This window comes from Scleropages formosus, chromosome 14 (genome assembly GCF_900964775.1).
Source record: "Scleropages formosus chromosome 14, fSclFor1.1, whole genome shotgun sequence".
Lineage (NCBI taxonomy): Eukaryota > Metazoa > Chordata > Actinopteri > Osteoglossiformes > Osteoglossidae > Scleropages > Scleropages formosus.
Window position 1 is genome coordinate 6,745,958 of NC_041819.1, and position 27,874 is coordinate 6,773,831.

The 27,874-nt window shown below is 40.1% G+C and overlaps 1 protein-coding gene and 1 pseudogene across 1 annotated transcript; both read left to right on the plus strand.

Annotated features, from left to right (window-relative positions):
• The first annotated feature begins 636 nt into the window (after positions 1 to 636).
• On the plus strand, positions 637 to 27,593 carry LOC114912223 (dehydrogenase/reductase SDR family member on chromosome X-like; annotated as a pseudogene).
• On the plus strand, positions 734 to 5,545 carry LOC108920424 (zinc finger BED domain-containing protein 1-like). Its single transcript, XM_018729169.2, has 2 exons — positions 734 to 757; positions 2,432 to 5,545. The coding sequence occupies exon 2, from the start codon at positions 2,485 to 2,487 to the stop codon at positions 4,546 to 4,548; it is 2,064 nt and encodes a 687-aa protein (XP_018584685.1). The 5' UTR covers positions 734 to 757; positions 2,432 to 2,484; the 3' UTR covers positions 4,549 to 5,545.
• Positions 27,594 to 27,874: the final 281 nt, after the last annotated feature.

Consider the following 27,874-nt stretch of genomic DNA (forward strand, 5'->3'; position numbering starts at 1 on the left):
AAAGAATATTTGTTTTATCCAATAGTCAGCATCAGTATTTAAAAACTCCAAAATTCAAATTAAAGGTTATGATTATGGTAATTTGGGGTATCAAAATGTAATTTAGCTTTCCTATATATAGACTATAATTTTCCTGTATTTATATGTGGTTAAAGAATAAAGAAATAAATAGAATAGAGATGTACCTTGAGGACATTTTAATTTTTTATTACTATTTCAGATGCAACCTGTACGTTTACTAGTCAAAATACTATAAGAAATTCAATATAGAGCTAGGTTTCAATCATCTGCCTTTCAGTTTCAGTTCATTTCTATTGAAATTAGTGTTGATGATCCTATTTGTGAACTGCAGAAATAAGCAAAAAAAAAAAAAAAAAACACCAACTAGATGCCGAGAGCGTCGTGTGTCTGTGTTCTTGTGGTTATTTGTTTGGTTTGTTTGTTTGTTTGTCTGAAAATCGGATCAGGGTTGAGCTCAGTCGTTGCCGTTGTCCCATGATGCAGCTTTGGCCGCGGAACCCTTGGGGGAGAAGCACGAGTTTCTGCTTAGGCGGATTTAAAGGGCGCGCAGCCGGACCGGAAGCGTAGTTACGAAGGAGCGACCGGACTTCTGCAGAGGCACAGCCGACAGAGGCGGGCGGCGGAAGACGGAGAAATATGATACTGCTCATGCTAATTTTGCCTGTTTTGAAGCTTTATTTAGTCGGCTTGAAAGTCCTTCTCTACCAGCTTTTCAACAAATCTTTCACTTTACCAGGTTAGGTATAATATGCATACATTTTTCCACGTCACGGTTTTACGAGTGGTTAAGTTAATCAATGATTGCTTTTCGGAGTGTGGTGAAGTTTCATTGCATAATGTGTTCTGAAGTTTTTGTCTTCTTGTAGTAGCTGGATCATGTCTTGCAGTTGTGGTGTTTTGTGTCCTGCCTCTCAGTTCCAGAGTCAGTGAGAAATCTGACAGTTGACATGGACCGGCAGAAGAACATCATGGGCAGGAGCAGTAGTAGGCTGTATAATAAATAAACATTATCTTCAACTTATACAGTGGTAAACACATCCCATATATCATTTTCTTTTCTTTATATTTTAGCAGATGGAAGTGTTATGTTACCAGTCATTCCAGGAGAGTGATGGTGGTGGTCTACAGCACAGGGTGTGATTGCTTTTCAAAAATGGTGTTTGCTGCACAACTTAGGCCTAAAATACATAAATTGTTGGTTATTATTGTAGATCATAAAAGCACTTTAATTTGATACTGCTTTGTCTTGCGTGTGTAGAGTGAATATTAAAGTAGATGTAGTGTCTGAACAACAAATAAAATTTGTTTCTCAGAATAATGATCCTTTCTTTTCATGTAATACTCTGATTGAGCTTTTGTAAGGGTATGCAAAAAGGGACCTTTGACTCAAATATTTCTGTATAAGATGACATATTTATGTGTTCCGTCTGCTTTTATTGGCACTTTGTGTAGCAATGCATGTTGCACAATGATGGCTATAAGGAATTTAGTTTTGAAATTCTTTTTAATGAGTATATTTCCTGGAAAGCTATTAATTACATATACTGTAAAGAAATGGGGAAAAGAATGCATAGTTTAGTCTGTTAAAAGATTTAAACAATGTAATTTGTAACCTTCAACACATTTAAACTTGATTTGGTTTAATCGGCTGCTGATTTTCACTCAGAATTATTTTTGGTTTCGGTAGAGTTTCTACAGTTGTCACTTGACTTGTTTTTGATTTGTTTAAAGATTGACAAGTGGTTCTCCAGAGCAGTTTCTGTTTTTTAGTGGTAGTCTGTGGTCAGTATGACCTTATAAACTTCAGGCCTTTTTGTCTTTATCATGTGCCTGCTATTTAAAGTCATCCTGCATGGTTTTATAAAGTTGATCATAGGGGCACTTGACATTACCATTACAACATGTGAGAAGAATTTAGTTGTACCTCTGGATTTTTATGATTTCACTATAGAAGGTTGTAATAGCAGAACTCTGTTTTTTCTGGTCATTTTCATAAACAGCCATTTTAAGTACTGCTTACATCTAAATGTTTGTCTGAATGCTTAAGTGTTCAAAGCAAAAGTAATTTATAGCAGAAAATTTGAGGAAGAGATATTAAGAGTAAGATTAAGTTAATTGGAAATATGAATTTGTCAAATTCTTAAATGCCTGTAATATTATGTGATTGGACAGGTAGAAAATTTTGTAAAGCTGAAACCAGATCCAAGAATATAGTAAATTATTTATATATACACACACACACACACACACACTATTGTTAATGTCCTCTCTTGGTAAAGAGTTGAGAAGTCATACCTTCAAAACAAACTGAATTTTGTGCCTGCATGTTTGGAAGTCACATTATTATTTGTATATTTTGTATTCTAGGAGTTTTTAATATCTCACACTTTTATCTCACTGCCTTTGGCAGGTACTCTGTAATGAGTGAAGGTTCATAAAGTCTTCTCTATTCTGTGGAAAACAATGGAAAGTAAAGGTCCCGAGTGCTCCTTTTCAGACCTCAATCTGGTGGCTCACCCAAGAGCAAAAAGCAAAGTGTGGAAGTACTTTGGGTTTGACACTGATGCTGATGGATGCATATTGCACTGGAAGAAGATATACTGTAGGATATGCATGGCTCAGATCGCATATTCAGGGAACACTTCCAACCTCTCCTACCACCTAGAGAAAAACCACCCGGATGAATTTTGTGAGTTTGTGAAGAGCAACACGGAGCAGATGAGAGAAGCTTTTGCCACGGCATTCTCCAAGCTAAAGCCAGAGTCCTCACAGCAGTTTTCTCAGGACACAATAGTCATGAAGCAGACTTCGGGATATGAGATAAGGAAGCACAATGACCTGACCTCTGCAGTCATCAGCTTCATCTGTGAGGGAATGTACCCAGTCTCTGTTGTGGAAGAGCCTTCTTTTATAGCACTTTTAAAAACAGCTGACCCAAGGTTTGTTCCTCCCACCAGAACTGAATTGACAACAAAGGCAATTCCTCAAAAGTACTACCTAGTTCGGGAAGCTGTGTTCAAGGAACTCGCCGATGTAGTGTGGTGTGGTATCTCTACTGACTTATGGAGAAGCCAAGCTCAGAACAGAACTTATATATCTTTGTCTGCACACTACTTGAACAACTGTGGTTCTAACAGTCTTACCATGATGATCAGATGCCTGAAAACATTTGAAGTACCAGAAGAAAATGTTGCAGAAAATATCACTCGTTCACTGTACGAAGTATTTGTGGAATGGGGTATTAATCCTAAAATCTATGGTGCCACTACCAATAGTTCCCCTGATATAGTGAAAGCATGTTCGCTTCTTGATCTGTCTGTGCAGATGCCTTGTTTTGGATACACTGTGAATCAAGGTATTAACCAAGCTTTTGAACTGCCAAAGCTTAGTGCATTTTTAGCTCGTTGTCGGAAGGTGGTTGAATACTTCCAGCAGTCTGTTGTAGCCATGTACCTTTTGCGAGAAAAGCAGAAACAGCAAGGCCTAGCCCAGTCCATGCTCATTAGTGACAGAGTCAAATCATGGGTGAGCACACTGGCTATGCTTCAGCGGCTTAAAGAACAACAGTTTGTCATTGCTTCAGTGCTGGTAGAAGATAGCAACAATCACCACTTGATACTAGAAGCCACGGAATGGAGCACGGTGGAAGGCCTTGTTGAACTTCTCTTGCCTTTCAGACTGGTGGCAGACATGATGACAACATGCAAGTACCCTACAATTAGCATGGTGAAACCTGTTCTACATATGCTGCTCAATACAAACCTAAAGGTAAAAGAAAGTGATCTCAAAGAGGTTGGCATGGTAAAGGAAGTGATTGCTAAGGTACTGTCCACCACCTACCAGGAGATACCAGAGATTGATATGTTTTTAAATGTAGCCACGTTTTTAGATCCCCGTTACAAGAAACTTCCATTCCTTTCCCCCTTTGAGCGTTCCCAAGTGGAAACGAGAGTTGTGGAAGAGGCCAAAACACTTCTAGAGAAACGGAAGGAGGAATGTTCTAAACATGAAGAGCCACTGCATTTCTCAGAGGGACCACCCAACAAACGGCAAGTTCTTGAAACCCCATCGTCTTCCAACAATGCCAGCAATCTGTTGGCTGTTATTTTTTGCCAGTCAAACAATGATGAGAACCAAGAAGAGCTACATGCCCAGGTCTTGGAAGAGCTGAGTAACTTCAAGTCTCAGAAGGTCCTTGGTCTTAATGAAGACCCTCTCCGTTGGTGGTCGGATCGCTTGGCCTTGTTTCCTACTCTTCCCAAAGTGCTGCAAAAGTACTGGTGCATTCCAGCCACCAGCATCCTACCCCAGAGACTTTTTAGCTCTTCAGGCAGCGTTGTTAATGGGAAAAGGAGCCGACTTGCTCCTGCTCACGTTGACCAGCAGGTTTTTCTATATGAGAACAGTCGGAACTTGTTTGAGACTGAACCGACTGAGGAGGATGAGGGGGAATGGGGTGTAGACCATGAACAAGGAATAGGTTTCACTGATGGACTAACCATGCCAGACAAGGAAATGGTACTGTGATCACTGATCTGCATGCTAGACATACAAATCTATTTGTTATTTTCCATGTGTAAGTCTAGTGAAAACTTTTGAGTACACTTATTGGATTTTTTTTTTTTTTCCCCCCCCCCCTCCTTAAGGCCGTTAACTTCAATAGGAAATGAGCTGACATCTTTCCAAGCTCTTCTTGTAGGACCTGTACCAGTACTACCCAGGTTACCTAGCAGTACACAACCTTTTGATTAGCACAATATATTGCTACATACAGTAATCATGAGAAGATTGAGTGCCAGTTACGGGGCAGGTGCACAGCAGGACTGAGGCACAGGACAACAGGCATTTTCCACAAAACAGTTTCAACCCTAAATAACAAAAACTAGAAAACAGCCTTGTTTTGGCAGCAACAAATCAACCCAAAACTCACATCTTCCCTCTTGAGGCTTGTTTATAAGCGCTCCATCCAAAACACCACTCCCAAAGTCTTGAAGCCAACTGCCTCTGTACTCCCTCTTATTGGCCGTGAGTGGGTGCAGCTGGCTGTCATTTTTCATTTAGGGCAGAGATGGGTTTCTGGGAGCTCTCCATCATGATACGCCTGCCCTGGGTTGGACTGTTCACCGGCTTACAGTGTAGTTTGGTGTTTTTGTTCTTTCAATGGCTTATATCTGCAAAGCTATGCAGATTCTCAAAAAATTTCATAAATGGTCTTGAGGTGTTGCCCCCTCTCGAAGGTGACACAGCTGTTGTATAATGTATTTGTTGTTCAGAATTATTTATCATGGTTGTGATCATAATAACTATGAAGAGGCTGCTTCCTCAGATTGGGGAAAAAGGTGGGGAGTGTGGCACTTCACTGGTAGTTAGACTATATTGGTTTATGTATTATGTGTATTTTATTCAGTGAATATGCTGATACAACCTTGTCAGGTTAATTTCCAGTACAGTAATATACACTCCTGGTCTGTTTTGCTTTCACTATATATCCCCTGTAAAGATTGTTTTAAAATGTTTAGATGAGTTTGTTCAGGTATTACTTAATGAATAAAACATTTGATTTATCTTTCTGTTTTGGACCTTTGGTTTTAGACCCTTTATTGGATAATGAGGAACAATTAATGTATTAATCCAGAAATGTTTTGTGATGTACTATTATGTGCATTTAGTATTTAGTTTTTTACAATGAACCAAGATTTTAAAAAAAATGCTGTAATGTTAAATGTTTGACTGGACATTTGTAAATATTAATGTTATCTTAAATTTTTGTCAATGTTCCAAATATGGGCTATAGTCCTATTCTCCATTTAAGGGAGAGAAAATGTAGTGCATTTCTTTAATAATTCTACCATAGCTATCACAAAGGAATGCAAATAATTTAAAGAAAAATTGGCTTATGAAAGGTTATGTTGGAGTTTTTTTTTTTCTTTTTTTTTTTTTTTTGGTTGATACATGTAGTATTGGATGTGTCATTGCAGTCTAATTTTTAATGGTATTGTAATGTGTACCATTTTGCAAAAAATTCTGTATCAGGCTTTAGACTGTGTGTTATATAAGTACTGAACAAGCTAAATGCCATTATAGTACCCTAAGTGTTAAAAAGAGATGAGCATTTTTCTTTTAACCACAAAATAATTTTTTAAGGGCTATTAAAATGTTAGTGGATTTGAATTTTAGTCTACAGGGAGTCATTATGTACAGTCAGAGCTTTCATTTCCTTTTAATATAAATCTTCTCGATAAGTTAATTGTTCCTTTAGTGCCCGTTTGAAAATATGAAACATTTAATTGATATCAATGAAATTGTATTTGAAATATTTCCTATTTATATTCTTTAACTAGCAGGGTTTTTAATAAATTTGTTTTCAAGATAATTCAGCTTGATTGCTTTGTAAACCAGAACTGTAGATGTTTCATAAATCATCCTTTATAATGTAACATTTTGCTTCCCTGTATTTGATATACAAGGCATATTGAGGATATTTCACAGGTATACAAAGCCACATCAGATGTGTGGACTGCTGAATGGCTATTAAATTCTCTTCAAGACAAAATCTATGGAGAGGATTAAATGATTGTCTGTAAATGTAGACTGTGTAGAGATTTAGAGAAACTTAACAATCGTTTTGTACTATACAACAGTTTGTATCAGTCAGATTTCTAAAATGCTCATTGTTTGTGCAGGTGGTAGAGGCAGCTTATGGTTTAATGTGCAGATGGCATATCATTTGGGCTTGAATAATGTGGAACATACAGAAAATAAGGCGCTGTAGTTTTTGGCAGTAATTTATTTTTGCTGAGTTTAGAAGCTATAACATAGCTTGAAGTGTAGTGTCCTATGAGACCTTGTCGCTTAACTTATTTTTGATATAACTTATTCTGTTGGTTTAAGTTTCATATGAATTTGGAGTGGAATGTGAAACGTGTGGTTTGAGATTGCGTGGACTAATGAAAAAAGTTTCTCAGAAAGGCCTTTCTTGATTACATATGTTTGCAAAATTTCCTTGATCGTTGTTATAGAGAAGTGAAACAAATCCAATATTGTTAAGACCCTTCAGTCAAACTCCATGAAAGCCCAGTTGAGTCTTAGTGTTCTGCTGGTTGAGGCTGTTTCTGAACTTTTCTGTAACAAGCAAAATTTTGGTGACTGCAGTTGGAGCCATGGATCCAGTTATTGCATCTTCACTGGGTAAATTATCTATCCTGCTGATATGTTTTTATATTTCCAGATTTGTTCCAATGCAGACCAATGATTGAAATTTGCATCTGATAATTTACTATACAGCTTTTGCTGTTATGAAAAAGTAATAAATATATTGTTGTGATAAAACAGTTGTCAAATATGTCTATCTTTATTGGTTGTTCATACTTATCAACTGTTTTTAATACTGCATTTAAGATCAGCAATTTTACAGTAGACTGCCTTCAGCTTAAGCTAGTTATCTTGTGTAATTGCACAGTAATTAATATAGACTTAGTGCAAATATAGGATTAATTAATGCCAAAATTCTCAAGTGCATTAAGACCACATGTTGGTGTGAAAAACTGGCTCCTTTAGCTCTTTAGATGCTAATTGATTTAGATACTTTATACTTAACCGTTGACCTGAATCAGTTTTTATCATTGGCCTTGTGGTTAAGGACAAGTTTGGGGTTCATCGTGAATCCTTTTTTAAAAGTGCAAAGTACCTGAACTCTGCAATTACTGTACACGGTAAAATTTTGCATTATCTCTTTACTAAAACCAATGTAGTAGGACAGGGAGGCAGATGCTTGACTAAAAGGGGTAATTTAAAATGGAGAAGCGTTCCTAAACAGTTAATGAGATGATTCTGCAGAAATTAAAGGAGCACTGTTAGATATTTCTGTTTCTCCTTTTGCCTCGTACAGTTTTTCCCAAACAAATTGGAAGGGTTGCCATAGTGACTGGGGGTGCCAAAGGAATGGGATATGAGACAGCGAGACATCTGACAAGCCTTGGAATGCATGTGGTAATAGGTATGGTATGCATCCTGCTCAGACGCCTTGGCCTCCCTCAGAAGGCACCTGACAATTTGAACATATTAATTAAAGGCTGTACTAACAATTAAAAATTAACATTTCGGTGCCATTCTTTATGCTTTTTTCATTGCATAAAATATCTTTCAGCCACCTTGTTTTAAACTTATGCTTCCTTCTGCAAGCACTGTTCAAGGTAGTTAAATTTGTCTTTTTTTTTTTTTTTGTGTGACTGGATTTTCATTTGAGGAGTTTGTGGCCACAGCTGGATTGTGTCCTTGTGTTATTTCCACCACTGTAAATGTTAAACTATCTGAACTCCCACCGAGGTGTAATCCAGACAAGATTCCAGCGAAACACACTCGCTGTGCTGCCCTATTCCATGGAGAGGCTTATGAAGCTAAATGACCATTATCTTCAAAAATAACTTCAGGTGTTTAATCTCAAATAAAATCCATTTGAGTTTTAGCTAAATTTACAGTAAATGTCATGACCTTGTAAGTGGATTATTTAGCTATATTTCATCATAATTACAAGCAAATTAAGGAACTAGGTTCAAATGGAAAGCATTGGACTCTGTATGTTTATTAATATGCAGTATTTATATTTTCATTATAGATTAACCATGAAAAAGTAACACGATTCAAGACAAATAGTGTTGTTAGGATCTTCCCATAAATCTCAAGTGGGTTTTGCTCAGTGGCTGAAATTAAGCTTTGAAAACTTCCTTTGTTCACAAATTGGTCATGTTTCTCCAGCTAACGTACCCTTCGGAGAATGTCTTCTGGTTTTAGCAAACCATTCTCCGTTACAGCTACCTTTGCACGTATTATGATGCAGTGAACAGGGAAAGGCTGCATATTTTAGATGAGGTCTGCAATCTGTCAATGATGAACTCTTGAGTTTCATAACCTTCCCTCCCTTTGCGTCCTCTTTTGCTGTTCACCAAGAACACAGAATAGCACTAATCACATGTTTTATGATGGACTACATCCGATGAGACTTTTCCACCGAGTTTAACAGCTCCAGTATCTGAAGAACAGGTGTCTCACCTTCCATTTCATCTTAACCTTTAACACTTTGTGATGTATGCAGTTATGCTTTAATGATCTTTTAGCGTTTATAGAAAATCGCTTGGGATATTCTGTTAAATACTCAGTTGCAAGTCTGAGTAGCAAAAATGTGGTTTTTAAGAAAGAAAAAGTGAAATTATGCAAGCCTATTGAATGTGAATACTTGGTTAAAGATTAATGTAAAATTGCTCCATGCAGAAAATTTCTAGTTCTGTAGTCATCAGCCCTTCTGCATAATGTTTAACATTTATATGTACCTCCCTTATGCATATTAATATTGATTGTGCATTTAATGGTAAAAGTTTCCTGAAGAATTAATTTTCCTAATGCAGTAGTTTTTGAGGAACCCAGCACTTTTACTCATGTTAAAAATACTCGTTACATTACTTCATTCAGTTTTCTTTTCCAACTCCACATGAAGCACCACATTTTGTTTTGTTACTGCAGCATTATTTGCTTTGCCAGTCCAACCTTGGTGTAGTTAATATAATCACTTAATTAGGTAATAGAATTAACACCCACTCTGAGCCAAATATAATTTGTCTCAAATTATTTCCTGGGGGCACATTATAAATCAGCTGTTCAGCTGGTGCTGTTTACTCTTTTTACAACATCAAAGCGATTGTATATTTGTCTTCACGTTCATTTTGCAAATATTTTTCGTTATATTTAAAAAAAAAAAAAAGAGTTCATATTGGATATCCTGACGACAATTCTTTAGTCTATTTGAGAGGGTCCCTCTGCTAGTAGCCTTTCCCACCACTGTGTATAAGCAGCAGGGGAGCGGTTTGCTGCATCAGTGTTTTGAAGCTGAGCTCCAAATCCTCATCTCTCCTTCAGCCGGGAACTCCGAAGAGGAGGGTCTGGCAGCTGTGAGGAAAATCCGTGAGGAGAACAGCAAGGGAAAAGGTAATTCCTGGGTTTGTCGCAATGCTGATCAAGCTGCCGGTTTTCTCTCTCCATTTCTTCAACCGGTTCAAAGAATGATTCCTTTTAACTAGGACCTTTGCAACCGTTTGGATGACCTTCCGGTGAGCTTTCAACGTTATTTTGACATATAGTGGCTCAGGCAATCATGAAAAAGTTCACTTTCGCCATATTTTAACAGATTCCTGCCTCTAGGGTGGTTGGAAAGACTGAATAAACCTTAAGAGCAAATCTTCAGGGTACAATAATTCCTCATTAACAAATCACCACTTACAATTGTTAATCTACCACATACAGTATGATCCTGATGAATACAAAGGTTTTTCGGGACATGCAGTTGGAACAATACAACCAAAAGATCTAGATGTTCAAACAAGTTTGTAAAAATATTGCGCTAAATTAAATGCTGAGCTAGTTAATGGGGTTTTTCATTACAGTCCTGGAAGTAACCTGTCTTAATATAAAACTAAAGGGGAATAATAGAAGAAACCAGTGATTCCATCTTTATTAAATACTGTTGATTTATTGGCACAAAGAAGAGGCCTATTCAAAGGTTTATGGTTTATTTTTTTATGAGGAGGTCTCTGTGGGAATGAAATAGGCCCACTTCTCTGAACACCCTTCTTTGTTCCTGAAAAAGAATAAACTGACTATTGTTGTGTCCCCTGTATTTCTCTTCATTAGAGAAAAGTGTCAATTTAGAAAGCCCAAGACAAATATTGAGGCTACAGGGGCATACAGATGTTTAATTCTCTACAGTCATGATTTTCAGCATTAAATGTGAAATTGGCTCATTTGTATTTAATAAAAGACCTTCACGGCAAATGTCCTGCGATGATTATCCTCACTCTGTCCCCAATTCAGAGGACATGGTCTTGAAAAGCCATTTTCTGCGCCACTGTAGCGGGGGAGGAAAATCGGGCCCCGATTCAGGAAAAGCGAACGTGTCCGGAGAAATCAGATTCTTCCAGGGACGCGGTGAACACCGATAGTCAACAGTGAGGATATCGGTCAGGATGTGTTACTGCGACTCTGTCTACGCATTGCCTCGAAGGCATGTCAAATCCTGTCATTCTGACAAACTGAAGTTATGGTGCGTAGGGCCATCGACACCAGCTTCGCAGCATAACGGTCATGTCTTTTTTACCTCAGCCTTGCACACTGGCTGCCGTGTAGCGTATTCGAGGTAGCTAGTTAAATTGCGAGCTGCAATTTTGCCATGAATTAGAAATAGTTTGTTGTGTTTGGATACAATGCATGAAAAGGAACAAAGTATTTAGAATGAAGCGGATTAGGGGTTTTAAATCAAAAGGAATAATTATAGGAAGTAAGAAAGAATTCAAGATTTAAATAGGACCAGATTAGTATAACAGAATGCTGGAGGGAGGGGGTGACTAGCCTAATTGATTGTGATTGGTCAGTTTTGGGAAACAATGCAGTTTAGCAGCTCTCGAGAAAAATCACTGGTGCTCTACCTCACCGGCTTCGGACGTCTGTAGGAGAAATTCCAAAGCGGTCATGTGGACGGTCCGCAATGTGCAGTAGAGTGTCCAGCGCTTGTCCCTGTTCAGCTGCGAATTTAGGGGCACCGAGTCCTGCTACGTAAAAGGCGGCCAGTGTCCCTTTCCATTACACGTTAGCATGACAGCACTTTTATCAGAGGACATAATGGTGACTGATTGAATGAGGGCAAGGCGTCGAGATGCACGAAACCACACTGTCGGAGAATTTGCTTCATAAAATGGGGAACGGACAACCTTTGCCCTCGGCCTGTTCTCTTCCAGATGCATTGTTTACTGAATGTTCTCTGTATGAAACATTACTCATCCGTTAAACACGTTTAATCTGCTTATATCCCCATGGCTTGCTGCTTACAGTCTACCATGTGCTGCTGCCTGTGCAGGTAGGCCTGGGATTTTAAGAAAACATCATACCCTCCTTTTTGTTATTCCTTGTGGCAAATGTGCGACTTCCGCAGGCAAGAAGGTTCTTTTTTGAAGTTTGCCTCCTGTTCCCCTGCCAAATCATGCCTATAGATGTGTTCATTTCTGCTGTGTCCTACGTGATATTATTAAACGTGATCATCTGAGGTCTCTGTGAGATGTGCTTCATCCGTGTGATGAACAGGATAAGGTATGTGCAGCAGCCCTTTGTGATTGTGCCTCTTTAGATACTAGTTAATGCCAGCTTCAGTTTCAAGACAGCAAACTCCAGATCCAGAGCATTCTGCTTTATCTAGTATATTAGTTATGTAGCTATTAGTCACCCGACCCCTTTCCCAAACTGCCTTATGCTAAACATACTAGACGAAGCTGCTTAGTTATTTACCCGTTTATACAGCATGGTCATTTCTTCTGGATCAAATCAAGGTAAGCACTTTGGGAGAGGGTTCAGGCCCTTGGAATGTTACCTTTTTCCCCCGTGCAGAGCCATGTAGAGATGTTAGTTGTTGTGAGTCAAGCATGAGAAAACATCTCAAGCTTTGGATCATAAAAAACTGGAACTCTCTGGCTAAGCAGTATTTCTCCGTGGGTCCAGGAATTTCCCCGAGAGAGGGACTTGTTCTCGCAGTCATTTCTGTGTGGTGGCCATGCACAAATGCCGTCAGGTGATTATGTCTTGATGAGTTGGTGGGTTTAAGCATGAGCTGGATTTAGACAGACAGTCTGCTGTTATTAGTGGGTTTGCTTTTGCCTTTCTCACTATACAAAAAATGTACTGGATGACCACTGTATGTATTTTTGATCTTTTGGTTGCTGAGGGATTAAATCTTATCTCTACCACGATAATCAACCTTTTTACATTTAGATGATGCTTTTTTCCCCAAAGTATCTTACAATTTTAAGATACTTGGAATTACTTAACCATTTATACAGCTGGGTAATTTTTTCTGGAGCAATTTAGGGTAAGTGTCTTGCTCAAGGGCACAGAAGCTGGAGGTGGGATTGAAACTATTGAGTCCAACGGCAACAGCTCTAACCACCACACTACTAGCTGTCCTGAAGAGCTTAAAGTAAAAAAAAAAAAAAAAAAAAAAGTCTCTGAAGAAGGGGCATCCTGTGAAGAACTATAAAAAGGCCACCCCCAACATTTCTCATGGGGTGGCGTTTTGAAACCAACCTCTAAAAATTTCTTACCCTCCACTGATTTTGTTGGACAGCAAAGTTGTTCCTTCACAAGGTTTTACTTATTCTTTTTTTTAATTGATTATATATTTGTATAAATCCTACAGTATGTTGGGTATCATAGGCATCCAGTTTCTACTGAGGTTGCAAAGGGGGCATTTATATGGCTGTGGATCAATCCAGATGAGCGGTAGGTTAAAGGTAGTTGTACCTGGACACAGGCCGGGGTCTGATCAGCCCCGGTTGGGTTGCCTGGACGAGGTGCTGAGACGGAAAGACCCAAAGCCCCCAATCACGCCACGTTATATGACTGATGTCCCCAGATGCAGCGCAAAATTTGCGATATATGAAATTTTCCAGGAGAGTTCCATCATGAATATTTACATTTTTCTTGGTTTACAGTCCACCCTAACCACCCCCAACCCCCCTCGCTTCATACCATTAGTTACTCACTAGTTTTTCCTCACCTCCTACTACCCACAAACTGAATTTTGGCGAATATTGTGTGCCGTGTTCTTGTTTCTTATATGTGACACCTTAAAGGGTATATGATGGGAGTCTCAATACATCCAGTTAACTCATTTTTAGTACAGTGAGTTGTCTTTAAACTGATGCACAATGTCTCCATTAGGTTGACGCTCTCATTATTGAAAATTAATGAAAAGCCAACATATTTAGTACATAGTGATGAATGCTAGCAATGATAAACCCCTGTGAATCTATACCAGGATGATGGGACTGGTTCAGTACAGATATGTTGCCTGCAAAGATTGACTGTACATGTGCAACGAAGAAGGCCAGAGCACTGTAGAGGTGAGATGAATTCTCATGAGGAAAGACCCACAGAATTTCCAGCATCTTTTTTCCCCACTTTCAAAAGTCCAAAGGCTCATATTTCTGATGTTGAAGCTGAGAAGAGTTTGACTGGCTTGTAGACTTAAGACTGATTGCAGCATGTGGTGGCCACCCTCGTCTCGCCCTTATTGATTTCCATGCCTCTCTCGCTGCTGCCAAGGGCGATAAATCTTATCGTGGCTGCTTGAAATCTTGAGATTTATTATCCCAGTATGTTCTTGGTTTTTATTTTTTTTTCTTTTCTTTTGAAGAGCATCAATTTGCCCTCTGATAGATGGATGGACAACCTTGCTAGCAGGCGCCTGACGGTGCTGTCAGGAAGAGCGCTTGGAGGTTAATTGAGGAGCACAGATAATGTTGGGAGACGTCTCTATTTTACGCTTTGTAAGTTCAATGCCTTTGTCTGCGCCTCTGTCTGCGGGATGCCTGCCACTGTCTCCGGGAGCTTCTGTCTTGGTTGCTGTCACTAACTTTTTACAGGGCTCTCTGGCACTGACACAACCCTCTGGGCTTTACTATCGAAGCCACACAGTTAAGTCACATATTTACGCATACATAGTTTTGTCCGAATTAATGCCAACTTTAGTATCACACTAGAACCTTGTGTTGCGAACACCTGAGTTATGAATTTTGAAAGACACATTTCCCAGTTAATTAATTTTGTTTCAGTAACATTTCTTCACTGATTTGGTGTATAAAACTTCTTTATTTCTGACCTTGCCGACATCTGAAGTGAACGGACACATTCAGAGAGGGCGGACACAAAATGACAGAGCTTTTTCAGACAGATTTCATTAAGTGTTTTTTTTTTTTTTTTTTTTTACTGTAGCTTTATCCAAGACTTTACATCGCAGTGTTATTTTTGTTGCTGTTGTGTTAATAACAGCTCTAAACTGCTAACTGGTTGTGTTCTGTCTGGAATGACCTGTATGGGGTTGAGTGCATTTGTGTAGTTGTATGAATTGTTGTGTCTTTGCCAGGGTTACATAAAACACATTTAGGAAAGTAAAATATCCACATATGTGTTAAAAATACCTCTGTACTGAATTTATCTGCAAGTTCTACAGGTAAATCTCCACTCTGGGTCTGTATCTATGGGTGTATATTCAAACTTGAATGAATCAATTCAGTGTCAGTTGATTTTTTTATTAAGAGATTTGCCAAGAGAAAGATTGTGACAATTTGAGAAATTCAGTGGTACAAGAGGACCAGTACTAAGTCTTTTTGAAGTGTTACCAACTCATCTGGAATAAAAATATGCATTTCACTGAAGTGGGAGGCTGTTGAATATGCTTAAGGAATGTATAATTTAAATGTAAGAATCCCTACTTGGAGGAAGAAAAAACAATGTGAGCATGTCTTGTAAGGTGGTCTTTTAGTACTCGTTTTACCAAATGAATCTGTACGACATTTGCTGCATAAGCGAAGGCACAATGCAGAAAAGCTCATGTTTGACTTTATCCTTGGAATGCGTTTGGTTAATCTCATCTGTATGATGCAGATTGATGAGACCAGATATGTTCTTCCTTTTTGTTTTTTCTTCTGTGAATCTGACTAAGCTTTGGTCTAGAGCACTGCTTGTGGACCTTGTCTTTAACAAAATTATCTTATAACTTTTTTCTTTTTTTCCTAAATTATTGTACATCTAGCAGTCCTCTGGCAATGGTTCTCTGACCTCAAGTTACTGCATATTAGGTGGTACACTTGCATTCTGTGTACATTGTTTACATGAAGTAATGTCTACTGTTAATAGCCCTAGTGTTCAATCAAAAAATTTCCACTTGCTACAAATGATGAGCGCTCAGTACTTGCACATTAAACACATGTAAAAACCTCTGGTTTCATCAGTGTAAACATAGCACCCTTTACATTAATGGGATGGTTCGTGTGCTGAAAACATTTTTTTTTTTTTTTTTTTCTTTCCCCCTTCTCTGGCACCCTTCCCGGATGTGCTTCCTTTTAACAGATTTTAGGTCAAATCACTTAAACTAATGTGACTATACAAGGTGCTTCTACAGATTATCTTTCTATCCTCATCCATGTAAGTGCCTCCATACTGAAATATTAAATTCATTATTTAATTGAGCCATCTGAAATGACAGAAGCATTTTTCTATTCTGGTCCTGAGTTTACCAGGGATGGCAGTACAGTAAGATGTGCTTGTCACCCACATAGCGTACAATGTGTTTTAAATACATAATCCGTGTGTCTGCGTAATCTGTGTGTTTTCTCATTTCTACGAAATACGGCAGCAAAGATGTATTTTTTCTTTAAGGCCGGAAGAGATGCAGGAATAGAATTAAGAGGTCATATGCGCTACTGTTTTCTGTAAGAGTCTATGTTAAATACTCTATTTGTTATGTCTTTTTTCACCTGTGAACTAGAGGTCAACTTTGTGGTTTGTCTTTCGGCAAACCTTTGTATTCTTTTTCCTAAGACATATATTTCTAAATGTATCCTAATACAAAACATTCCTGCAATTTACTTCCTAGTTTACTATACTTCTATTTGGGCTATTAGCATGTAACTATGTTCATCGGTTTGCATTAACTGCCAAGGTGCCCTGAGAACATTGTTCTCCGTACTCAAGGGCTATACAAGGAGGAGGGCCCAGGTGAGGCAAACAGCCCGTAGGGGCGACAGCTGCCTCCTGCCCAGGAGAGCTACACTGAGGGTGTCACATGCCTCTCCTACTCATTCAGCTTCATGGACTTGAGTTTAAGTTGAGCTTATTATTTTTATTGTTGAAAGTCATCTGCAGCATCCATTTATTTATTTATTAATTTTTTTTTATAGCTCCTCCAGTCTTCTCATAATTTTGCTTTTCCCTCTTTCATCCTCCCCCTTTCCTCAAGTCCATGGAGGTTTTGTCATAACATGTCTTAAATTACTGTCATTGTCCATTTAGTTTTGAATTTCTCCTGATGTTTAGACAACTTGTTGCAGGCTCTTGTCTTTGGTCTACATCACCAGTACAAATCCAGATCTTTCAACAACTTTTTTTTTCCTTGCTAATTACATCTGGCAGTGATTACAACTCTAAAAATGTGTGATAAGTGACAGTAATGGGACACTAGATAACAGAATGAATGGAGCATTTTTTTTTTTATTTTTATTTTTAAATTACTGTATGTCTAATTGATGGGTGTTTTATCAGTTTTCTTGAGGGACTCCCTTGGAGAGATCCCCTTACCTATCTGCACTGCAGATCTGTATTACAGGTAGTTTGTTGCGCTTTGAAAGCAGCGTGGGACCATACTTATTTACTTGGACCTGAGCCCGAATGGAAATTGGTCACCACAGTGCATTTGACTGCTTTGCTTCACTTCATGAGCCCAGTGTGCATCACAGACTTTTCCATCCATGTGTTTTCCATAGTCTGACTCTAGAGAGACAGACACTTCCGCTGGTCCTGTGGGCTTGTGTGAGTTCTGAGTATATGCTCCCTGTCAGAGCGTGTACGGATTGTCCAGATCCCTGTCCCGGAGGCCAGTATCTCAGCATGGACAGAGTCACAGAAATGAGCTTGGAAAAATCCCGCACACTCCATCAGTTCCTTATCTGTCAATAAATGCCGGGCAGCCCCTGGGAGTCAGAGGTTAACACCACTCTTTTCTCATCTCAGAAAGGATAATCATAACGGCATAATGTAATGGGAAGAGGTTGCGTATATTTCTGTCACCTCACCCATTTTTTCATGGCGGAAATGATTTAGTGCCAAGATTAGCAAACGTAAATTTCCAAGACGCTGTAAGCTACACTCATATATTACATAAAAATTTGCAACGAAGTGGTTCCTCACCCAGAAAGGTGAAACTAACGCATCTGTTCCAGGCTTACATAATGGGCTGCCAGCAGCAGGCACCTAGTGCGCTAACCTCTGCATGCCCACACATGGATCACGACCCCATGTCTTCTTCACTTACGGTGCTTGTGAAGGTAGAGGAGTCCGCAAAGTTCTACTGCCTCGTTTTCTCGTGCTGTGGCTGAGGGTTGGCTTCATACTAATTATTTTGATAGCAAAAGTCAGAAGAAAACTTAACTTTCGGTGAGGTAGTTGACACCAAGTGTTCAAAGATGTATAAAAAAGCAGCCATTTTTTCTTAATTAATTCAAAAGACTGACACTGCCATTTTTCCACTTCAGTGAACAATAATGGGCATCATGTTGCTGTTAGATTTTGCACTTTCTTTTTTCTCTCTTTTCTTCTTCTTCTTTTTTTTTTTTTTTTTAAAAAATGCTTGCCAGATTGGCCTCCTCCTGAATCGTAGTTCACCATCCTAAAGATTTTCCCATCGTGTTCTGATATAGTTGCCATGTGCTTTCTAAATGTACGGTGTGTTGGATTATTAATGATAACTATGACCCTCACTGAGGAATATGTGTTAGCAGCACATGCAAGGTCATGATGGATCAACATCTTGAGTATTTGCGTTTCCTACCATGAATGAGTAAAACGTATTTAGATGTGTATTTTTCCACATTACTTTGAGTGTAAATAACAGGCATGAGCTGATAACAGTGAGCTGGAGGTGGTCCTCCTGGCCCAACCCGTACCTGAAAGCCCAGGTGCCTGTGCTGAAGGCTCCCAGGAGACCATCCTTCAGTGCAACAATGGCCTGGGACTAGCAGAGTGTGGAAAGGTACAGCCTGCCAGGCGTAACAGATGCAAGGTCTTAAACGCATCACGTCCGTTAAAACAGCGTGCAGCGCTCAGCGGGCTCCCATGTAAGCACCGCTATCTGCACGGGACAAGGTCACCTAGAGCCTCCTTCCAACTAACAGCGATGTTGCACGGTAAAGCATCCTCCCCCTTCCCTTCCACGAAGCTGACTCTTGTCACTTTACCTATGGCAAGAGGCTTTTTTATGAGCTCTGTGGGCCTGAGTTACCCAGATCCTGGGCAGCCGGGCAAGAGTTCTCATTAAATTTATTGTCTCGTCGTAACTTAATATGCTGCGTATGTCAAATCATGGATTAACGTTCTCTTAAGTGGCCATGAGGATATGGATATGATGTGCCAATAGCGGACCTTCCTTACTCTTTTCAGCGAGTTTTATGAAGAGACAAGTAAAATGCAGGAGAGATACACAAGATGTTTTCTTGTCTCCCGATGCCGTTTAAATACGAACGTAGCATGAGTATATAACAGTACTGATATTGGAACTTGGTATTTTTTTTTTATTTTAATACTCATTCAGATGTAGCTTTTAGTGAAATCCTGGTACAAACGTGTTGATAATGTGTGAAGCCACACGTGCCGCGGCTTAGATGATCTGCCTGTCATGAAGTGAGCCTTGCGAACGCGTTCTGGCACGCAGTTGTGAAACTGATTCCCATGTAACAAAAACAGGCTTGATTCACCCTGCCGATGAGAGCCTTGGTTTGTGTCAAAGGCGCTCCACGCGCTTTGACTCGAGCATCTAAGCATTACCATCCTAATAGAATCGAGTGATTGATGGATCAAATTAGAGCAGACGCATTAACATCCGAGAGAGCGTGTCTGCAATTTATTTGTCTGGATGTCAGCCTTGTTTCTCTCACTGAGTCATTGTGTGAATTCAAAGTGTCCAGAGGACCTTAAACTCAGTAGTTAATCAGGCTAAAACAGAAGGTCAGATAGCCTCACCAGTCAAAATTATCTAGATTATTGGAAAAGAACTGCAATCTGATCATGGTTTAGTATGGAATGATATTGCATATACATTCACTTATATCAAATCCTTTTCCTTAGCAGGAGAGGAGGGAAGAGCTTTAAATATTCCATTGGGCATTATTTCTTGTAGCGTTCATTTTCCTATCTTTGTCAGATACATAATCTCAAAGTGGTGCCTGATCACATCATTTAAAATTTGTCGTTTCAGTGCCCGATTTGTCCATCTCAATTTAATGTAGAATTAATGAATTTTTTCCAGTATATATGTGCGCGATACTGATTTACGATCTATTTTATTTATTTATTTATTTATATTTTTTTACAGTGGAATTTCAGTTCCTTGACCTGTCATCACTGAAATCTGTCCGTCAGTTTGTCCGGATGTTTAAAGACAGGAAGCTTCCTCTGCACATCCTTGTCAACAATGGTAAATATTCCTCATGTCTCACAACATAAACACTGCTAAAGCTTGTTAATGTTGGGGTTAATACCTCACTGATGAAGACACAATCCTTTTTAACCTAAATTAGAATGTGTTTGATAGTCAGTATGCCTTTTTCTGGGCATTGGGACCATTACGATGTATTCTGTTACCAAGTCAGGGGCTGATGATTTTTAACTTGCTTTTAGCTGTTTGCAGATAGTCCCAGATCACAATAATTTAATACTGCTCAAACTTCAGTTCTGTGTTCGGTTCATTAAAAAAATAAAAAGAAAAACATCCCTGCTGTTATTGAATTCTATGTATCAGTGGGTTTGTCGGGTATAATTTCTTGAACTGGTGCCTTGATTTATTTTTGCTGGTAAACGCACGCAGAGAATAAACTCCTTGGGCTCCTGTGCATTATGGAGGCACTGGGGCAGATCGCTCCTCATTGTTGCTGATAGCTGAATAAATAACGCACATCACCATAAGTGCTTTTATGAAGAAATAGCTCACTCTGACGACGGAGCCTGAAAACAAGGGTGTTTGTTTGTTCCGCACCACTGAAAACCTCATTATGATGAGAAGTCGTTGACTGACCTTGCAAGGGCTCAGTGCTCTGCTGAGCTGGGCCCAGCTGAACCGTCGGGTGCGAGAGGAACAATAGCAGTTTCTTAACACAGGAACTCCTACTGTATCTTCTGTCACTGCCTCTAGCCTCATGTCCTGCCTATTTCCAGTGAGCCGCTTTCCTAATTATTGAGCGGAGGTTCACTTTTTGCTGACAATTTCGGTTTTTGCTGAGCACGAAGACATACAAAACATACATATTTTAGACAAAATGAGACGCGTTTTGGTTGACTTGTAAAAGATGACTAGCTCGTTTTGATTAGGTCACGAGACTCTATACTGCTTAAAATCTCCAAGCAATTTAATTCAGGTTTAATTTGGCGTTGATTGATAAGAGTAAAAAGTGTTCTGCATTAGTAACAGGAAAAAACAGTGCCATCCTTCCTGATTATACTACACCTGTAGGTTATTTTCCGGAACTCTATAATAAGTGGAGGCAAGAGTAATTAATTCATTGCATCAGTGGGCAAGCTTGTTTATGAATGGAGTATGAGTAAGAGGATGAGCTCTCAGCTTGAGCATGTGACTTTCTCACAAACATATAATTCATCCTGATTTTCCCTGGTCCATGAGCCTCCAGGTAGCTACATAGTGACCTGTTTTACTTTCAAGCCATCCAGTTTTTCATCTTTTAAATTACCTTTGGAAGCTGCATCTCAGAATGAAAGTGGATCTTGCCATATGTTGGATATGTCAGGCAAAATTGTATTTGACAGTGAATTGAGTTTTTGTTCTATTTACATTTTTGGAGGCTTTTTAAGCAAGGTTTTGTACAAATGAGGAATTTCAATGGAGTGACCTTTTCAGGATGTCTTGTGGAAAAGTGCAATCAGTGCAGCTTTATCTCCATATATCTTAAAAATCAGGATAATGGACCCCCCCCCACTTTGATTCTGAAATAAAAAAGGGGAAAAATATATATATGTTGGAATGTGGTTTAAGATTCTGAAATACTTTGCTGTAATTACCTCTGAGAGAATAACATGTGTCTTGATATTGAATTTCATGGGTGGCATGGATCAACATAGCTTCTGAGAAAGTTAACATCTATGTGTTTCTGACCTCTGCCCACAGCTGGTGTTATGCTGGTCCCAGAGAGACAGACAGAGGACGGCTTCGAGCTGCACTTTGGCCTCAATTACTTGGGTCACTTTCTGTTGACCAACCTCCTCCTGGACACACTGAAACAGTCCGGGAGTCATGACTCCTGTGCACGCGTCGTCACTGTCTCTTCTGCTACACATTATGTGGGAGTTCTCAACCTAGAGGACCTCCAGAGCAGGTAAATGTCTTGCCTATGTAGTGAGAGGAAGAAAAGGACACAGTGAGCATTCCCTTTATTCCTGTTTGTAGTAAACTGACAGCAATTCCAGTTCTACTAATGGCTCTTAACACTCCAGAGGTATTGATTTCCGAATTGGTTTACCGAGGATTGGCCACTCGTGACTTGATGATTTGGCTTCTGTGAAATATGTATAGGTTCATAATTTTTCAAGTAATTCATCTTAAATGTTGTTACAAGGTACAGTTCGTAATTGAAATTGCATTATTTGCTTATGCAGTTTGTGTTCCTCTATGGGTGTGCCATAAATTGTCTGTCCGTTGGGGCGTGGGGTTGGTCAATGTTTGCTAAATATTCGGAGTAACAGGAGGTGGAGTTAGTGGCTGAAGCGGCTGTCATTCAATTTCCTGCAATCAGCTCCAGACATCAGATCTCATGGTTTACTGATTACTGTAATTCACTTCAGTTCACAAGGACTTTTCATCCACTAAATTCAAGATTCAAGTGTTGTCGTTTTAAACGTTCTCTTTATGCAATTCCATAGCTGTAAAGGGAAGGTATAATTTTTTTCATGTCTGATAGGGTACACTGATGCTTATAGGCAAATTTCCTTGAGAGTTAATTTTATGTTCTTTTGGTTCAACCGGGATGTAAGCATTATTTCTATAATTAAAACTCCCGCATTGAAGCACTGGAGAAATCTCCTGTTCTACATACCATGAGAAGAAATCTTGTCGTATTGTTCTCTTAAGTTTTTCGACTAGTGTTCTTTAAGGAAGGTTATTGTGGACTCATTTGTATGCACAACCACTTCTGTGGTACAGACGCACTGAAACAGATCCAATAATGGCCCAAATCACCACGTCATTCCTCACCTTAATTTAGTTAAGTATTGTCCTCTGCTAGAAGGGGGTCTCTCCTCTGAAGATCATGAGCTCCATGCAGAGGGTCCAGACAGCTTTCAAAAACTTTTTTTTTTTTTTTTGACATTTTGAAGATCAGGGTGTTATCTGATGCAGGACTGTGATCTCTTACAGTAATTTATGTCAAATTGCTACTGAACACTAATGATTTAAAGGATAATTGGCTTCAAGGAAAGGGCTCACTCTTTCTTTTTCTCTCTTCCTCTGTCTCTCTCTCTTTCACTCTTTCTCTCTGTCTGTCTTTCTCACTCTTTCTCTTTCTCTTTTTTGCTCTCTTATCTTGCTCTTTCTCTCGCTCTTTCCTTTGCTCTGTTTCGCTCTCTTTTCTCTCTTTCTCTCTCTCGTTCTCTCCCTCTTTTTCTGTCTTGCTCGCTCTTTCTCTCGCTCGCTCTCTTCCTCTCTTTCTGTCTTGTCTCTCGTTCTCTCGTCTCTCTCTGCCTCTATTTGTCTCACTCTTTCTCTCTCTTGTTCTCTCTCCCTCTTTTTCTCGGTCTTGCTCGCTCTTTCTATCGCTCGCTCTCTTCCTCTCTTTCTGTCTTGCTCTCTCTTTTCTTCTCATTCTCGCTGTCTCTGTATTTGTCTCACTCTCTTCTCTCTCTTTCACTCTTTCTCTTTGTCTCACTCTCTTTTGCTCTCTCTTATCTTGCTCTTTCTCTCTCTGTCTCACACTCTTTCTCTCTTGTTCTCCCTCTTTTTCTCTCTCTTTCTCTTGTTCTCTCTCTCTGTCTCTGTATTTGTCCTCACTCTTCTCTCTTTCTCTCTCTTTCTCTCTTGCTCGTCTCTTCTCTTCCTCTCTCTCTCTCGTTCTCTCTCTCTCTCTCTCTCTCTCTCTCTCTCTCTCTCTCTCTCTCTCTCTCTCTCTCGTTCTCTCTCTCTCTCTGACCTTCTTGTAAAAGAGAACTACAGGTTTAGACCCGTATCCCAGGTTTCCACAGGCACGAGACAGCCTGTCCCTCATCCATTTTTTACGTGTTTTTGCATGTGAAGTTGTGAATCATTGCCCGAGGCAGGCAGCTGTCTAAAGATATTATGTGGGGGAAAAACATGACTCGAGTGTCAGCGTTGTCCTCAACACGTAGCGATGATGCTTGGCGCAGCTCTGCTTGCAGAAGAAAAAGTAGTTCCTTGTTCTCGAGGGTGCTAACATTTTTAATTGTGTTAATTAAGAACCTTAACCCTAACCTGGTGTTCTGCTGTTTTATTTGTTTTTGTTTTTTTTTGTCTGTTTCAAGACTACAACAAGCAACTGCCTCTCACTGGTTTCTTAGAAAGGGTACTAATAATGAGTGATGTGTCACACTGCCGCTCCTGAGGATTGCAGTGCAATTTGCAAAGCCCTGGATCTAGGCTTGGATCTGCCCCCCTCCCTTGTTTCTGTTGACTTTTTTTTCCTGGATATGTTTGTAACCTCAGAGAGATTGCCCAGTACTAGTCACCCCATCACCTTTTGAATGTCTTTGGTGACATCCCTCTGAAGAGAAGCCAGGGCAGGATGTTGATTCCAGAACAAAAACGGACGGAACTGAGACAATGGGGAAAAAACAGTTAGTAATTTTTCACATTGACTGCTTTCTTGCGGCTTTGTGAGACTGCAGCATGCTGGTCCCCTGCCTATTGGAATGGGGGAGGAAGGAAGATTCGTTCCTGGTAATTAGTGTCAGGACTTAAGTGCAAATGTGGACGTTAATTTGCGGTAATTGCGCAGCCTTGTATCGTGTGTGGCGGATGCTTTCCCGCAGCATCCCAGGGAGAACACCTGTTAGCGTGGGCTGCCTCAGCTGGCCTGGAGATGCCAGGAGCTCCCCCAGCGGTGGGCCACGTCAGTGTTCTCCTTCTGTGCTAACCGCACGCTTTGTATACAGACACACACACGCACGCGCCTGCGCGCACGGTCTGGCATCCCACTCACTCAGGTCGGAGCTAATTTCCACGACAGGTATGATGTCGTAAAGCTCAGCATTGCTTTCTGTCATATGAACATGTCGTTCAACAGCGGTTTGGATTCACTGGCATCAAAGACTTGGAGATGTGAGAATTAAATGTAGTTTGTAGGTCTTTTTTCCATAAGTGGTACTTAGAAAATGTTTGCACAGATTATGACATTGCATAAATTAAAAAGAAAATTAGAAGTAATAATTAAATGTTCTTTCGAAAGATTGCAATATTAACCTAAACATACGTTTTAATGACACTTGTTCTTTTCTCGAAAGCCAGCAATGTTTGGTTTATATTCTAAGCCTCTTGCAGTGATTTGCCACTTTTTACAGCTGGGTCATTTTTCCTGGAATAATTAAGGGTAAGTTCTCCCCTCAAGGGTACTACAGCAGGCGTGCAGATTTGAACCCAGGTCTTTTGACTGCAAGGCGATGGCCAAAATTGCCGTGCTGTGCGATGCGCAGGTTTGTGCAAGAGTAAAGAGATGTAGCCTAAGCCAGCTTTCTGCCATGTTTGATCCTCAGGTCCTGCTACTGTGCTCATGGGGCTCCGCCCAGAGCAAGCTGGCGCTGGTCCTGTTCTCGTACCACCTACAGCAGAAGCTCACCGCAGGGGGTTCCCAGTGACGGTGAACGTGGTGGACCCGGGCAATGGTCAACACGGACCTGTACCAGAACCTGTGCAGTCCTGCTCAGCTGGTCAAGAGGCCTGTGGCCTGGTACTTTTCAGGGTAAGGAGTTGGAGTTGATATTTTTTTGCTGAATGACCATCCTGTAAACTAGGGCAACGGGAGTCTCTTTGATGGTGTCAGAAGGGGAATAGCTCTGCATTTTCGGGGTGTTTTTAGCTTCTAAGTGTGGTACCCTGTGATAGACTAGTGTCCCATCTAGGGTGTACCTTACTTACCCTTCCACCTTGTGCTTCAGGGATAGGCTGCGGACCCACTGTGACCCTGACTTAGACAGGCAAATTAAGGACAGGAAGAGTGAGTGAGTTTTCCGAATGGTCCTTCGATTTCCCCCTGTAGTACTCCGTGTGCTCGGAGTCAGGGACTGCAATATTCTGGCATTTCTCAAGTGTTACAATCAGTATAACTTTCTAATATATTGTAATCTTTGAAATCAAATTTAATTTCCTTCTCGGCTGCATACTCTTATGAGATTCCCATGCAGACTTAAAAGATTAAAGTGGACATTCTGTATCTCGTGTGTTCTCCTGCGGTTTCCTGACTTATAATTCTGTGAGGTGGACACTTACGGTGTTGCGATGGTTGTTTGTTGAAAGATTGTTCACACAGAAAAATATGTCGTGCATGGAACATGCATTAGTGCATTGTAACATGAAACAGGGAAATTCGCTAGCCTTGACAATGGTGCTTTAATTTATTATGGGCTTATTTCTGTATTTGTGTCTGAATACATATTATTCCACCTCATCTTGGAGAATAATAGCATTGCGGCAGGATTATTTACTGATTTAACTGATGGTTTTGGCCACAGGGATTAAAATGTTATATACCATACTGAAGTCCTTAAAGTTCTTAACTCATTTAAGGATATTGTGTACCTCACAGTACCTGTTTCTTTAAATTAATTTACTATTTTTATCTGTAACTGATAGTTTAAATTTTGTTAAACTGCATTAAATGATCTTAGAGTCTCTATGATGACTCTATTTTCATGCAGGGAGCTAGAGTGGACGGTTCTCCTAGCTAATAGATGGGCTGAATGATACAGTAGTCATTACGTGGGCAATGTTCGTACATGTTGGTGAGGGGTGGGGGGGTGCGGCCAGAGGAAAGAAGAAGAGGAACGAAGCAAAAATAACAGAAACAATTTGCTGCGCTTCAAGGGCAAGCCGATTTGAACAGGAAACAAAGGATGTGCGGAGGATATGTTGCGTTTCCACGTCCAGCTCCAAAGCAGGTTTTATACAGGGATTCTGTTTCAACTGGGATTAGGTTGGTTAAAAGTCTACAGGCTACAGGGAACAAGGATCCCAGTGTGAGCAACAATCCACGTGCTCGATGCCATGTGCCGGAAGTTCGTCAGATCATTCCAGAACAATAGATCTCCACTCTAATTGACCTTTCTGCGTGGCAGTAACTTGGAACCTTATGACTTGCATTAATACAAATTATGATAAGAAACAGGGCCATGAGTTTTGCTGGTCCTTTCCCTTCCAAATGCAAATGTTATTTAAAATGAGCCTACGAGTGCTTGACTGCATGCCATGCATTTCAATCCAGGCCCTTCATAGCAGCAGCTTGAAGAAATGGCTACATGGCAGCACTAAATGTTTAAGGACTTTGTTACTGTCCCACTAGCCTGGACAATATGGTGATTATTGGAATCTTCAGCCACGTTATCACCTCCGGTCTCTTCTGTATCCTCTATGAAAATGTTTGGCTTGTCCATTTTGACATAAATGTTGCAAGTACTTAATCACATGATTAAAAAAAGTAAATAAATAAATGCTGCCTTCATGATGGGATGACTTCTTTTTTTTTTCGCTACCCGACCCCAGCTGAGGAGCTTCCACCGCCATCTATGCGGCTGCCTCACCCACAATGGAGGGCGTGGGGGGTTGCTATCTGTATAACGGACAGAGAGCACAGTCGTCTATCATCTCCTATGATGAGGACCTCCAGGCTCAACTGTGGAGGCAGAGTTGCACCCTCGTGAGTTTCCCCGTTGAAGGACTATGGAGAAAATTGAGTACTTCCCCCCCAACATTACTTCATTAAAACTCACCAGAAGAAGCCTGCTTTTTGCCCTCCACCCTAGAAGATAGGAACCCATTTCCATTTCCGTACAAGGTGACTCAAAAAGACTTGAAACAATCTTATGAATAATAAATCAGACACTGTGGTTTCAAATCATTCTCTTAAAGATTTCCTTAGCAGTGTGATCTCTGGCACACGTTATGAACTGAAGCAGCGATGCTTGCCGTCCCAGAATCCTGAAATCCGTAAAGACGCAAGCAATTAAACAGCGGGGAGCGTGTGGACCATTGCTGTGGTGGTAA